This window comes from Prunus mume, linkage group LG2, assembly GCF_029339155.1.
Source record: "Prunus mume cultivar Tortuosa linkage group LG2, ASM2933915v1, whole genome shotgun sequence".
Lineage (NCBI taxonomy): Eukaryota > Viridiplantae > Streptophyta > Magnoliopsida > Rosales > Rosaceae > Prunus > Prunus mume.
In genome coordinates, this window is record NC_142699.1 from 30485733 (window position 1) to 30498667 (window position 12935).

General features: G+C 37.8%; 3 protein-coding genes and 1 pseudogene across 3 annotated transcripts; 2 read left to right on the forward strand and 2 right to left on the reverse strand.

Annotated features, from left to right (window-relative positions):
* Nucleotides 1–253: 253 nt before the first annotated feature.
* Nucleotides 254–3796, reverse strand: LOC103323614 (E2F-associated phosphoprotein). Its single transcript, XM_008225615.2, has 3 exons — nt 3423–3796; nt 2656–2821; nt 254–765 (listed from the first exon to the last, which is right to left on the reverse strand). Exons 1-3 carry the CDS (start codon nt 3550–3552, stop codon nt 510–512), a joined length of 552 nt encoding a protein of 183 aa, XP_008223837.2. The 5' UTR covers nt 3553–3796; the 3' UTR covers nt 254–509.
* Nucleotides 3797–4950: 1154 nt separating this feature from the next.
* On the forward strand, nt 4951–6806 carry THX (thioredoxin X). Its single transcript, XM_008225617.3, has 2 exons — nt 4951–5416; nt 6297–6806. Exons 1-2 carry the CDS (start codon nt 5012–5014, stop codon nt 6501–6503), a joined length of 612 nt encoding a protein of 203 aa, XP_008223839.1. The 5' UTR covers nt 4951–5011; the 3' UTR covers nt 6504–6806.
* A 599-nt stretch (nt 6807–7405) lies between these two features.
* On the reverse strand, nt 7406–9364 carry LOC103323687 (sugar transport protein 10 pseudogene; annotated as a pseudogene).
* Nucleotides 9365–10245: 881 nt separating this feature from the next.
* Nucleotides 10246–12700, forward strand: LOC103323616 (sugar transport protein 10-like). The gene is made up of 4 exons (XM_008225618.2): nt 10246–10381; nt 10624–10949; nt 11265–11894; nt 12105–12700. Exons 1-4 carry the CDS (start codon nt 10246–10248, stop codon nt 12564–12566), a joined length of 1554 nt encoding a protein of 517 aa, XP_008223840.2. The 3' UTR covers nt 12567–12700.
* Nucleotides 12701–12935: the final 235 nt, after the last annotated feature.

The window sequence follows — 12935 nt, forward strand, 5'->3', positions numbered from 1 at the left end:
CTTTCTAGTTGCACAAAATATGTAAAGATAAGTGTGGCCATATTAATTTGTTCCATCGATAGAGTAGATTATTGTTAAAACGTGATTTATAATTGACAGTCAAATAACATAGCATGTCGCATGTCTGATGAGAGCACATTGCCCAATTTTTCTACATTTTATTTCGTTTCATGATTCTCTTTTCTTATTTTGTTGAAAGATTAATGCTTATGGGCCCATTTGTACTTTGGGCCCAAAAGATTATACGCAAAAATGATTTTGAAACAAGAGATTTGATTGTCGGAATGGGCAAAATAGAAAGTGGAACACATCAACAGTAGCACCCCTTGCAAATAAGCAGAAGCACAATTCGTTTAATTAAAACCTACACTGCATAAGCTTTTGCGGTTACCTCAAGTGGCGCGGGAGGGTAGAGAGAGGTTAAAACTAGGATAGGTCAAGTGTTTGATCCATTCTAATGTAACGAGAAAAGAAAACGTACAATGCATTGATTAAGGAAACTTAGCAGGTCAAGACTCGCTGGGAAGAACATTGAAGAAATGATAGACTTCTTCTTCATCAATTACACCTACCTCTGTTGAGCAAAGTAAGCAGCAGACTTGCTTGAAGGTTTGGTTACCTGCAGGAATTGCTTTGCTCTCAGAAGATTCTCTCCCTACTTTGCCCTTTCTAGGTCTTCCTTCTTTTTGATGAAACACTTGATCACTTCCAGTCTTGCAGTTAACAACAAACACTGCTCTGTATTGGGTCACATACTTTTCATGCCTGCAAGAAATCAAGCTCAGATATAACCGAAAAAGAAGAAGAAATCAAGCTCAGATACCATTTAAAGATATACATGATTACATCATAAGTACATCTCACCCATAACAAAAAAAATTAAGTCACCATTGGAAACAAAACATTCTGCAGCTACCGAATGCAATACATAGAAGTTTAGTATGCCTCCAATTGCGTGAATTGGGAAGATGATTTCACAAGCCCCTCTGCTAGTTGTACAATTACTTTTTATTTTATTTTTTGTACATTGAAAAATGCTTGTATGTATACATATATTTACTTTTTCATCCCTAATTTTACTACCACTACATGCCAACTTTATCACTACCACAACATGATCACAACTTTTGGTATCATAATTAACTATCACCTCATAGTACTTCAAAAACCACTAAAATAATCTAATTATTGCCTGCCTCCATCAGCTTTACATAAGCACCTCAATATGAATAAGGAAATTAATACCAGCCTACTCAGTTCTACTACAACAAGAAACTTGATAACACCATACACGTTACCCGCTCTTGGAAAAATATTAGTTAAGTCCAAATTTCTGAAACAAGACAATGGGACACTATTTTTTGCTCAAAATATCAATCTTCTCTATAAAAAAGATACCAAAAACTCCATCCATCCATACGGAAAAGGATTCTTTTTCAGAAACATACACATCATCACCATGAACAATTATGACTATGTATGCTTCTTAACTTGGAGATAAAGTTTGTGCTGATTTGAGTTGCACCCCAAGATCAGTTTATGATTCACAAGGTAAAAGGTACCGAATGTTCTAAAGGATATTAGAGGAACTTAGCTCCTATAGAAATTTCCTTTTTAAAATGTAAGACTGCAACAACCTAAACTTTCATAAGCAGTTCAGAGCAGACTAACAAAACCTTAACCAGAATGGGGAGATTACAAAACCCTGATTAGACTGGACAGAATGCTGCAAATTAAACTGTGACAGCTACTCAAAAGTTCATTAGCTGGTCTGGCTTTCATTCTCAGTGCCTTTAGGGGCTTGCTTTTCTCTTTTGTTATAAAGAAAGAAAACACAAATCACCAAAAGAAAATATAATTTTGTAGTGGAATTTTCAACAAGATAACTGTTATAAAAGGGTTTAAGTAGTCATTCACATATTCCCCCTCCAAATTGTTAAACTGAGCTTGTTTTCTTAGCTATCCCCATGTTTGGTTTGCTTTCAACTAGAGAAAATAGAGAAAAGAAGAAAATTTGAAATATTTCATTGTGAACAAAAGGAAAATAAAGAGAAGAAATTCATTTTGGTAACTAATACCTATGAGCCCACTTTCCCTTCAAATTTTACCTATCTTGCAGAGAAAGTTTGAGAAGAAAACCTAGAATATTTTCTATACTCAAGAAAAATAAAATTCATTCTCATTGATAACGAGCCAATGGCAAGTTAGAGAAATTAATTAATTAATTTTTTTCCTTTCTCCTGGTAATGCAAACTAGTGTAACTTCTATCCCTGATACCTTTCCTACTCTTATTGTCCACTTTGTTAATTATCGAACTAAATCATAACTTACCTAGGATCCTATGAACTCATATGAAAACTGCTTTTTAAAGCTTAAAATACCAGTACAAGATTGAGAGTGTACTGTAAAATCATTATTATCCCATCAAGGACCCATTCCAACCAATGCTACATTCAGGAATCAGACTTACGCAAAGAGATATGAAAAATAAAAAGAGATAGAGCATTCGAGCCTTCCTAACTACAGCAGCAAGAAAAGGAAAAGGCATGCCATAAAGATGCTTTCAGGGATGGGAACGGATGATACCACTAACCATGCTGACATTCTTATTAAAAAAAGTACTGACATTCATAACCAATGCATATACAGTATACCTTTGACACTCCAGGCATAGTGTGGTGAAACAAGATGGACAACTAAGCACAGCATCAGAAGTACGACCTTTCCTTTTCGTTTGAACCCACAACTCATCTTTGTCATCAATATCTGAATCATAGAACTCGGGTTTGACGGAGTAGTCTATTTCATCGTCATCAGAAACTGAAATACAGAACATATCAACATGGGTTACATTCAAAACTTCAAAGAATTACTCCATTGCTATATAACAGTACTTAGCTGGAGCTTCAAATATCTACAAGCAATGCCGGACAAAAGAAATGATTTTCAATTGCAACTTATCACAAGACATCCTTTCTCATTTGATTGTACATGTCGAATATACCAAGTAAAATGGATACCATTCATTGCCAATATGAAATTCGTTCCAATAAATTGAATACAAGGAGAATACAACATATTAAACAGTCCCAAGACTCTGATCATTATGACGTTTAGAAAAAAAAACTTTACTTTTGCTCTGAGTGCAATTAATATAAGGGTTTTAATACAATAATATACCTTAGCATTCAAAAAGCTTACAAAATATGAACAACAAACAATCACACAGTATTCTAAGTTATTTAATCGAATATAGAAATCACAACATATTAGCCCCAAATAAAATAATATGAAAACAAAGAAATCAAGAAATCCCTGTCTGGGTTCTGTTTGGTTGGTGAGAAAACATGGAAAGGGAAAGGAAAGCGCGAGCAGAATGGAGGGAAAATAAGACGAGGAGAAAGGAGATGAAGAGAATTACCAGTTTTCTGAGAATTGGTTGGAGAGCCCACGGGGGGGTCTCTCTTGTCATCTCCATCTACTTCCATCTTCGTCTCTGCTCTGTTCTCACTTTCTTTCTTTGTTTCTGCTGGGTTTAATTCGGACTTCATTCGTATGGGCGTCTTCTCAAGTCTGTTCGGTGCTTCTTTATTTATTTATTTTTGTTAATTGATGACGGTTTGGGTTGCGTCATGAATAAAGGGTCTGAATTTAAACAAAAATCACTTTGTTTAGAATGAATGGTTTGTTTCTGTTCAATTTCAACAAAAATCACTTTAAACACGAAAAACCTCACGGGTGTTAGCGTAAAAAACTTTTAAATAAAAAGATCAATAGATTCAAAGTTTCATCAAACTTCAAATTTAGCATCTTGTTTAGACTTTGATTTTTTCGCCTATGGGCCTTTAAAGATGGCGGAAACTGGAGAAAGAAGAATGCTTTGGGCCTGAAAAGACTTTCAAACCCGTACGAGTAGTTTGAATGACGGAAGCAGCCGAACCTTTCAAAGTAAGGGAAAGTTTGCCTCACCAAGAAAGCAAACATTTTGAACGAGACAAGCTAACCACACAAATAGACCGAGGAATCATTTGCTTCATTGAGGGAGCAAACAGTAAGAGCCAGAATCTTACTTCCTCACTGAGAGAGCGAGGTCCAGAGACCAAGCTCATGTCAGAGTTCCACCACCCAAGCTATCAGAAAGCAGTCGAAGGTCACCTTTCTACTGTTCAGATTGATCAATCGCGAGTGAAAGCATAAGATGAAAGTTATGAGAATTGATTGGATGTTTGTGAGAGCACGACCATAATTATTGTCTCGGCTAAAAGTAATACAAAGTCTATAAATAGCTGAAAGATTGATGAAACGAAGGTCTAACACCAATCAAACAAATCAAGCTCGATGATTGCTCAAATGCACCTTTTACCCTTTTATCATGTAGTTCATAGTTTTTAATCTTTGATCGTTCATTCAATATATTAACAAAAAGTTCTTAAGATACCCGTTTTCTTAAGTTATTTCTTGAGCACCACCCCATCCATCCAGATTTCTTGGGATGCCTGTATTTCTTAAGCTATCTGAAACCATTGAGCTACCGAGCCTAGTGCCACCACCAAGCTACCGAGCTCAATGTACGGTCAATAATCTATTCCTATCTCGGGCAAAATCATCCGTGAAGAAGTCACATCCACATCGCCAAGCATCACTCACTTGTACTCACGGCCATTTCTGTCTGTGGTACTGGCACGCCACACACATTCACACCAAGAGGGACGTCTTTGTTATTAAGTCTGCTCAGCCCGCTCGATTATTTTATTTTAAAATAAGAATTCGTTTTTCCCTATAATTTCTATCATTTAAAAAATTTGACTTACAAATGGGTATGAACTTGAAAGTGACCCTATAATTGTTTGGGTTTTATGTAATTAACCCTATTATTATAAAAGAGGACAAATGATAAAATTGAGCACAACTTATGATATACAACAGATTTGGTATTTCGTGGCCAATAGGCTTCCACGCCAAGTGAGCATTGCATTTTCGTTCACTCAAAAACTCAGAAGACTCGTCAAAATGCTGCTTTTCCTCTCTCCCTCTATCTCATTACAAAACATGGACACCATCGTCTCCAATTCCGCATTACTATTCATACCACCACTCCCTCCAGTCCGTACAGTTACTTCAAACTCTTACTCGCCAACCACTTCTGCTCTCGCGCTCTCATCGAAGAAGCTCTTCTCCGGCTTCTTCTACAGCTCTGGAAGCCAGAGAAGGCAACTGGGTCTTCGTAATTCTTCTTCTTCTGCTCGTACGGTTCCTAAGTTTACAGTTGCTTCCGGTGGTGGTATTCAGCAAATTAACGAAACCCAGTTCCAGGATACCGTTCTGAACTCGGACCGTCCGGTTCTCGTCGAGTTCGTCGCCAATTGGTGTGGTCCTTGCCGCTTAATCTCTCCTGCTATGGAATGGGTCGCTCAGGTTCCTCTCTCTCTTTCTCCCTGTCTATTCTATGTATCTAAACATTACATGGGATTTTATTTATTTATTTGACAACCTGAACCTATACATATATGTGTTTCTATTTACTATTGTTGCCTTTTTGGAGCATGTTCATTGTTTCTAAGCAGTGGACTTTGAAGGGAAATTATGAAAATGGGGAAAAGTTTGAGTATTTGAGAAATTGAGAATATAGAAAGAAGTAATTACATTTATTTTGAGTTTCAAGAGAAAGAATACAAGAAAGGAATGGAATTTTGCTTAAGAAATTTAATGGGTATGATCAAAATCTGTTGAACTCTGGAAATGGGTAATGACATATGGCATCTACACAAGTTAACATAACACAGTGTGGTGGTTGGCGTTGGGTAGACTTTTATTGATTTGGGAAATGAGAGCTCTTGTACTACTTGTTTTTGTAGGAATTAGAGTTGAAGTTAAACTATCTTACCAAAAGAAAACAAAAGTGTAAACTATAGGCTAAAGGTCCCCTGCTTTGTTTAAGAGTCCAGAAACCCAATTTTTGTTTAATAGTTTTGGATAGCACTTCATCTCTCTCTGTCTCTCTCCCAGATATGCTTGTTTTTACTTCTTGTTATGAACAAAAAACACACACACACACACAATGTTTGTATAAAAAATCTTTCCGGCATCACTCCAGTTCGAGGACTCACAGAAATGGCTCGGATGGTGCCACAATCGAAGAAATGTATGATCATTTTGAAACAAGGTTTGGAAAAATGTCTTGAAGAAATGGGAGGACAAGTTGCATCTTTCAAATTATTTATGCTGTCAATTTGCCTTGGATTGTTATCCAATCTATACAAATGATCTGATATATGAGTTTATTTGTTGTACTCAGGAATACAGAGACAGGTTAACAGTTGTTAAGATTGATCATGATGCAAACCCAAAACTGATTGAAGAGTACAAAGTTTATGGGTTGCCAGCTTTGATTCTCTTTACGAATGGACAGGAAGTTCCAGAAAGTAGGAGAGAAGGAGCAATTACAAAAGTGAAGCTGAAAGAGTATGTGGATGCTTTATTGGAGTCAGTATCAGTTGCATAGTTGCACTTCCATTTGGATAAGCAGAGGTGCCAATTCCATCAGCTTCAACTTGTGTGTAATATCAATACTCCCTTCCCATTTGTTTTTATTTTTTATTTTTAGTGTATTATACTTGGCATTCAATTGTATAATTTGAGCTGTAAATTTCCGAAAATTATCATTAGACTAGCTCTGTTGATTTACTCCTCATCTGGACTGGAGTATGCTTCATGGAGCACGTAAATGTAAAAGATAGTATTTTGGTTGTCAAAATGAACACTAGAATGTAATCAAGAAATGAAACCAAATGTGGTGTAGAGAAAATTATGGACTAAATAGAAATAATTTATAAATGCCAGATAATGTCATAGGTATTGTTCATCACTATGGAAACAGAGTACCAGACATTATGCATGAATATAGCCATTCCTTTATTTTATTTGGTTCTCGTCAAATATCGTTTAGTAAATAAGTTATTTTTAATAATTACTTTGGGAGCTGTTATTGACGCTCTATAAAAGTCATTATGCACTCGCGCTTATGTTTTTATAAAGAAGGAGCAGTGCAAGATGATTTTTTTGGAGTGTCAATATAATATATATATATATATATATATATATATATATTGAAAGCTATTTTTCATAAATAAAACCTAACAAGTTATCTTTTGATTTTGATAAATGGGGAGGGAAGATTCGAGCTTGGGACATAACATTGGGAAAAAAATAAATGACTAGACTAATAAGTTAGTTGGTAACCAAAGAGGTAATTGAAGATATATCTTTGTCGTCGTGCATTAGTACAATCGTTGATGATAATGAAAATGCTAAAGTACAAGGATAATTTATGTTTGAATAGGAAGAGGCAAATCAATAGTATAATTTTATTGGTTTTACAAGCAAGAAAATGAGTAGGACATCAAACTACACAGCCCTGTCTTGCCTGCCATGAGTCACAGCCTCATCAGGGATGTACTTGCCCCAAAACCAGTGTGCCTTCCAAACTCTGTTCATCTCTTCAATGGGCACGTTCTTTGTCTCAGGCAGGAAGAATGTGATGAAGATGGTCATAATGACCACAAAGCCAGCAAAGAAGAAGAAGAGACCAAACTTCAAGTGGCAAAGCATGGTGAGAAACACTTGGCCGATGAGAAAAGTGAACAACATGTTCACTGAGACGTTGATGGCTTGTCCGGCGGATCGGATCTCCAGAGGACAGATCTCACTGGGTACTAGCCATCCCAATGGCCCCCAAGACCATGCAAAGGCTGCTACATATGCACATACAAAGAACAAGATCCAGTTGGCTTCACCTTTTGAAAATGATCCTTCTCCACTCACACCAAACTCCTTGCCTATCATCACTCCGACAGCAATCTACAATGTGTGTAGTGCAAGTTTAGTTAGAAAAATGCCCTTTAGAAATCAAGTTTTAATTAAAAGAAATTAGTTTCATTCAATTGACCATGTAATTAAGTACCTGACAGATGATCATTTGCACACCACCTTGAAGGAATAAGATTCTTCTTCCAAACTTATCGACTGTGAAAATGGACACTAAGGTAGCAACCACGTTAACACCGCCAGTGATGACAGAGGACATGAGGGAAGCTTCATTTCCAAAACCCAACGTCATGAAAAGCACAGGTGCATAAAACATGATCACATTGATGCCCGTGAGCTGCTGAAAGAATGGAACGAGAAAGCAAATGATAAGTTGAGGCCTATATCTTGGTTGTGTGATGTTGATCCATTGGTTCTCAACTCTGTTTGCAACCTCAGTAGCATTAAGAAGGTCTTGGAATTCCTCATCGACGTTGTCGGTGCCACGAATCTTTTGTAACATTTTCTTGGCCTTCTCAGGGTGACCTCTTTCTAGGATGGAATTTGGAGTGTCAGGCAGAAACACTGCGGCAAGGGTCATCATCAAAGAAGGGACGGCTGCAAGAGCCAAAGAGATTCTCCAGCCATATCCACCCTTGATCTTGGCAGTGCCGAAGTTAACAAGACCTGCCACTAGAATGCCAATGGTGATTGCCATTTGGAACCCCATGTTGAGCGCTCCTCTAATCTTTGTTGGAGCCATTTCCGCTAGATAAACAGGAACAGACTGCGAACAACATGGTGATTATAAATTAATTAGCCAGTTAGCTCTATAAATCGAGTTAATGCTAGAGAGATCACATTAGCAAACCACATTATACGGTAGATGAAGATATGTATACCTGATTAGCAAATCCAACACCAATACCAAGCAGCAGGCGACCAATAATTAAGAGTACAATGTTATTGGCAACACCATTTAGGACAGAGCCCATAAGAAAAACAAGGCCAGCCACAAACATGGAGATTTTTCTACCAAATTTCCTAGTTACTGATGAAGCAAAGAAGGAAGCCACCAATGCTGCAATGTAGAGGCAAGACGTGAACAACGTGAGGAGTTGGCTATCAAATTTGCAGTACTGGTTTTGACCACCAGACTCATTCTTCATTTTATGGTACACAGATGGGAAGAACTTGCTCAAGAACGACTCCATTGAGGTCACTCCTCCTGCATATGGAGAAAAGTTGTTTAGTACTTGTTTTAATGTAATCTCAATTCTTTTAAACATAGAGAAAAAAACACAATTAATTGTTGTGTGTATGAAATGGTGTTCCAAATTACCCGAGATTCCAAGATCGTATCCGAAGAGGAGACCTCCCATGGCTGCAGCGAGACAGGTGAATACCACAAAGACAGTGACACCGCCTTCATAGCTCCTCCCTCTGCCTCCGCCTACAAAACCTCCTCCAGCCATTGCTCTACAAAATCTTGCAGTCTGAAAGTTCTTTGAAGTTTAAATATACTTAGCCAAATGATTTTGTCAAAAATCTTTGATATCCACTATCAATAAGAAGAAACAAAGGTATAAATCTTTTGATCCTATCTTTGTTCCTTAATTACATTTCAAATCCCAGAATGTTCAAGCATATAAAGGCCCCAAAATGCAACAACCTGCCCGGTTGTTTCAACAACTCTGGACTAAATTCTTGTGAAGCTGCCATATTTAGGTATGAATGGTTGGATATGTTAGGATATAACAGTAGATAAAATTCTTGTTTCGATTAGATTGAGATAAGTAGTTGCTGATATCAAACCAGTCGTGCTGTTTGGAGCTCTAAATTTGGCAATGTGTGATTATTGTTAGTCAAACTCTGACAGGCATTGCCATGAAAAACCATACTGTAAATTTGAATATTATATGAACATATCTTTAACCATATAATTAACCAGAATTCTGATATAGAAAGCTGAGTCAAGCTAAAACCCTGTCAAAACCTCAAACTTTTTCACAATAACAATCAAATAGTTGGATGTTAAATCAAATAATTAACGGTCAAGATTTCACCATTCAAAATTCTATCCATACGAAATAATTTGTAATCCTATTCATCAGATTGCCAAATTTAGAGTACCAAAACATTAAAATGGTTTAAATAAAAATCAAGTACTTAATCTTGTTCTAATCCAAAAACAAGAATTTGCCGTGATCCTTATCCTCACAGGTTCAACCATTCGGACATAAATATGGCATGTATAACAAGGAAGGAAAGAATTTCACAATCTAGAAAATAATTGTAGGATTATTAGGTAAGTTTGTTTAGGCAGGCAATCTTGCTACCCTTTGGCGCCTTTATAAACTTTACAGTATCTTTCTCTTCTTCTTGAGAGTGGGTTTGCTTAAACTTCAAAGAGGTTATAGACTTGAAAACTTTGAAGAGTGATGGCAGGAGGAGGTGGTTTCGTCGGGGAGGGCGGAGGAAGGAGCTATGAAGGAGGTGTCACCATCTTTGTGCTCTTCACTTGTATGGCAGCTGCCATGGGAGGTCTCCTCTTCGGATATGATCTTGGAATCTCAGGTAATTGGAACACCATTTCAGAAACACACAAACACATCAATTAATTGTGTTTTTTTCTCTATGTTTAAGAGAATTGAGATTACATTGCAAGGGGTTTGTACGTATCTCAAGAGATTAAGAGCAGTTACTCTGCACCTGAAGTTCTGTGTTCGAATCCCCTCTCCCTTAATATCGCTTGTATCAAAGAAGAAAAAATAAACAAGAGAATTGAGATTACATTGAAACAAGTTTTCTCTATGCAGGAGGAGTGACTTCAATGGAGTCGTTCTTGAGCAAGTTCTTCCCCTCTGTGTTCCACAAAATGAAGAATGAGTCTGCTGATCAAAACCAGTACTGCAAATTCGATAGCGAACTCCTCACGTTGTTCACCTCTTGCCTCTACATTGCAGCATTGGTGGCTTCCTTCTTTGCTTCATCAGTAACTAGGAAATTTGGACGAAAGATCTCCATGTTTGTGGCTGGCCTTGTTTTTCTTATTGGCTCTGTCCTGAATGGTGTTGCCAATAACATTGTGCTCTTAATTATTGGTCGCCTGCTGCTTGGTATTGGTGTTGGATTTGCTAATCAGGTATACAAAAAATCTTCTGTCTTTAATTAATTTTCTTTATAGCTCTCTATATATCTCGCTTACACATTTGATTAAAGAATTAAACGTACAGGTCTTAAGAGACATCACATTTTTAGATCATATTGGTTTACCGCATTATGTGGCAGGTGATGTGTTGATTATCAACACAACATAAAAATTTATGTGATAATAGGACCCCATCTACCATATACTGTAGTTCGCCAATGTGATGTGAAAATATAATCTATCTACACTACTTGAAGTTTAGAGGTAGCTAGCTAGATAATTAATTTGTACTCTCCATTTGGTTTGTAGTCTGTTCCTGTTTATCTAGCGGAAATGGCTCCAACAAAGATTCGAGGAGCACTGAACATGGGGTTTCAAATGGCCATTACCATTGGCATTCTAGTGGCAGGTCTTGTTAACTTCGGCACTGCCAAGATCAAGGGTGGATATGGCTGGAGAGTCTCTTTGGCTCTTGCAGCCGTCCCTTCCTTGATCTTGACTGTTGCTGCAATCTTTCTTCCCGACACTCCAAATTCCATCCTAGAAAGAGGTCACCCTGAGAAGGCCAAGAAAATGTTGAAAAAGATTCGTGGCACCGATGACGTCGATGAGGAATTCCAAGACCTTCTTGATGCTACTGAGGTTGCAAAAAGAGTGGAGAACCAATGGAGCAACATCACACAACCAAGATATAGGCCTCAGCTTGTCATTTGCCTTCTTGTTCCGTTCTTCCAGCAGCTCACCGGCATCAATGTGATTATGTTTTATGCACCTGTTCTTTTCATGACGTTGGGGTTTGGAAATGAAGCTTCCCTCATGTCCACTGTCATCACCGGCAGCGTTAATGTGGTTGCTACCTTAGTGTCCATTTTCACAGTCGACAGGTTTGGAAGAAGAGTCTTATTCCTTCAAGGTGGTGTGCAAATGCTCATCTGCCAGGTATTTAATTCCATATGCCCAATTCAATGAAACTAATATAAAAAATTTCTCATCAAAGGACATAGATTGCACAGAGGCTTGTAGCTTAAGTGGTTAAGAGCAGTTATCCATGCACCTGAAGTCCTGTGTTTGAATCCCACCTCCCCCAATATCACTGGTGTGAAAGAAAAAACAAAAGAATTTGCACTAACATTTACTCATACATTGCAGATTGCTGTTGGAGTTATGATAGGCATGAAGTTTGGTGTGAGTGGAGAAGGAGCATTTTCAAAAGGTGAAGCCAATTGGATCTTGTTCTTGATCTGTGCATATGTAGCAGCCTTTGCATGGTCTTGGGGGCCATTGGGGTGGCTGGTGCCCAGTGAGATCTGTCCTCTGGAGATCCGATCCGCCGGACAAGCCATCAACGTCTCGGTGAACATGCTGTTCACTTTCATCATTGCCCAAGTCTTCCTTAACATGCTTTGCCACATGAAGTTTGGCCTCTTCTTCTTCTTTGCTGGCTTTGTGGTCATTATGACCATTTTCATCACATTCTTCCTGCCTGAGACAAAGAACGTGCCCATTGAAGAGATGAACAGAGTTTGGAAGGCACACTGGTTTTGGGGCAAGTACATCCCTGATGAGGCTGTGACTCATGGCAGGCAAGACAGGGCTGTGCAGTTTGTTTGATGAGAGCAAATTGATTAAAGATAAGAGAAAGAAGAGAGGCAATTAGGGGATTCGGGAATATTGAAGTTGTAACACATGAGAATTACATGCTTTATTTGCCTCTTCTTTCCAAACAAGGAGAAATTTTTATTTGTTCCGAGAACACCACGTGATTGGTGTACCATCCAATAAACATAGGACAGAATTATTGTCTATTCCGGGTACATCACGTGGCTGATGTATCATCTAATAAACATAGGACATGTGGAATTATTGTTTAACTTACTGCATTTCTTTTTATAACATATGACGGGCTACATTGCAAATATTCCATATGTCTTCCATCTATTGGATGGTACACCACCACGTGGTGTACCCGGAACACCCAAA

Excerpts from the sequence above, each read along its gene's own strand:
- LOC103323614 (XM_008225615.2), bottom strand. The coding sequence starts at position 3,552 with ATGAAGTCCGAATTAAACCCAGCAGAAACAAAGAAAGAAAGTGAGAAC. Across the intron at positions 2,822-3,422 it reads AACCAATTCTCAGAAAACTG|TTTCTGATGACGATGAAATA; the intron begins GTAATTCTCTTC and ends TCTGTATTTCAG. Across the intron at positions 766-2,655 it reads CTATGCCTGGAGTGTCAAAG|GCATGAAAAGTATGTGACCC; the intron begins GTATACTGTATA and ends GATTTCTTGCAG.
- THX (XM_008225617.3), top strand. The coding sequence starts at position 5,012 with ATGCTGCTTTTCCTCTCTCCCTCTATCTCATTACAAAACATGGACACC. Across the intron at positions 5,417-6,296 it reads CTATGGAATGGGTCGCTCAG|GAATACAGAGACAGGTTAAC; the intron begins GTTCCTCTCTCT and ends TGTTGTACTCAG.
- LOC103323616 (XM_008225618.2), top strand. The coding sequence starts at position 10,246 with ATGGCAGGAGGAGGTGGTTTCGTCGGGGAGGGCGGAGGAAGGAGCTAT. Across the intron at positions 10,950-11,264 it reads GTGTTGGATTTGCTAATCAG|TCTGTTCCTGTTTATCTAGC; the intron begins GTATACAAAAAA and ends TTTGGTTTGTAG. Across the intron at positions 11,895-12,104 it reads TGCAAATGCTCATCTGCCAG|ATTGCTGTTGGAGTTATGAT; the intron begins GTATTTAATTCC and ends CATACATTGCAG.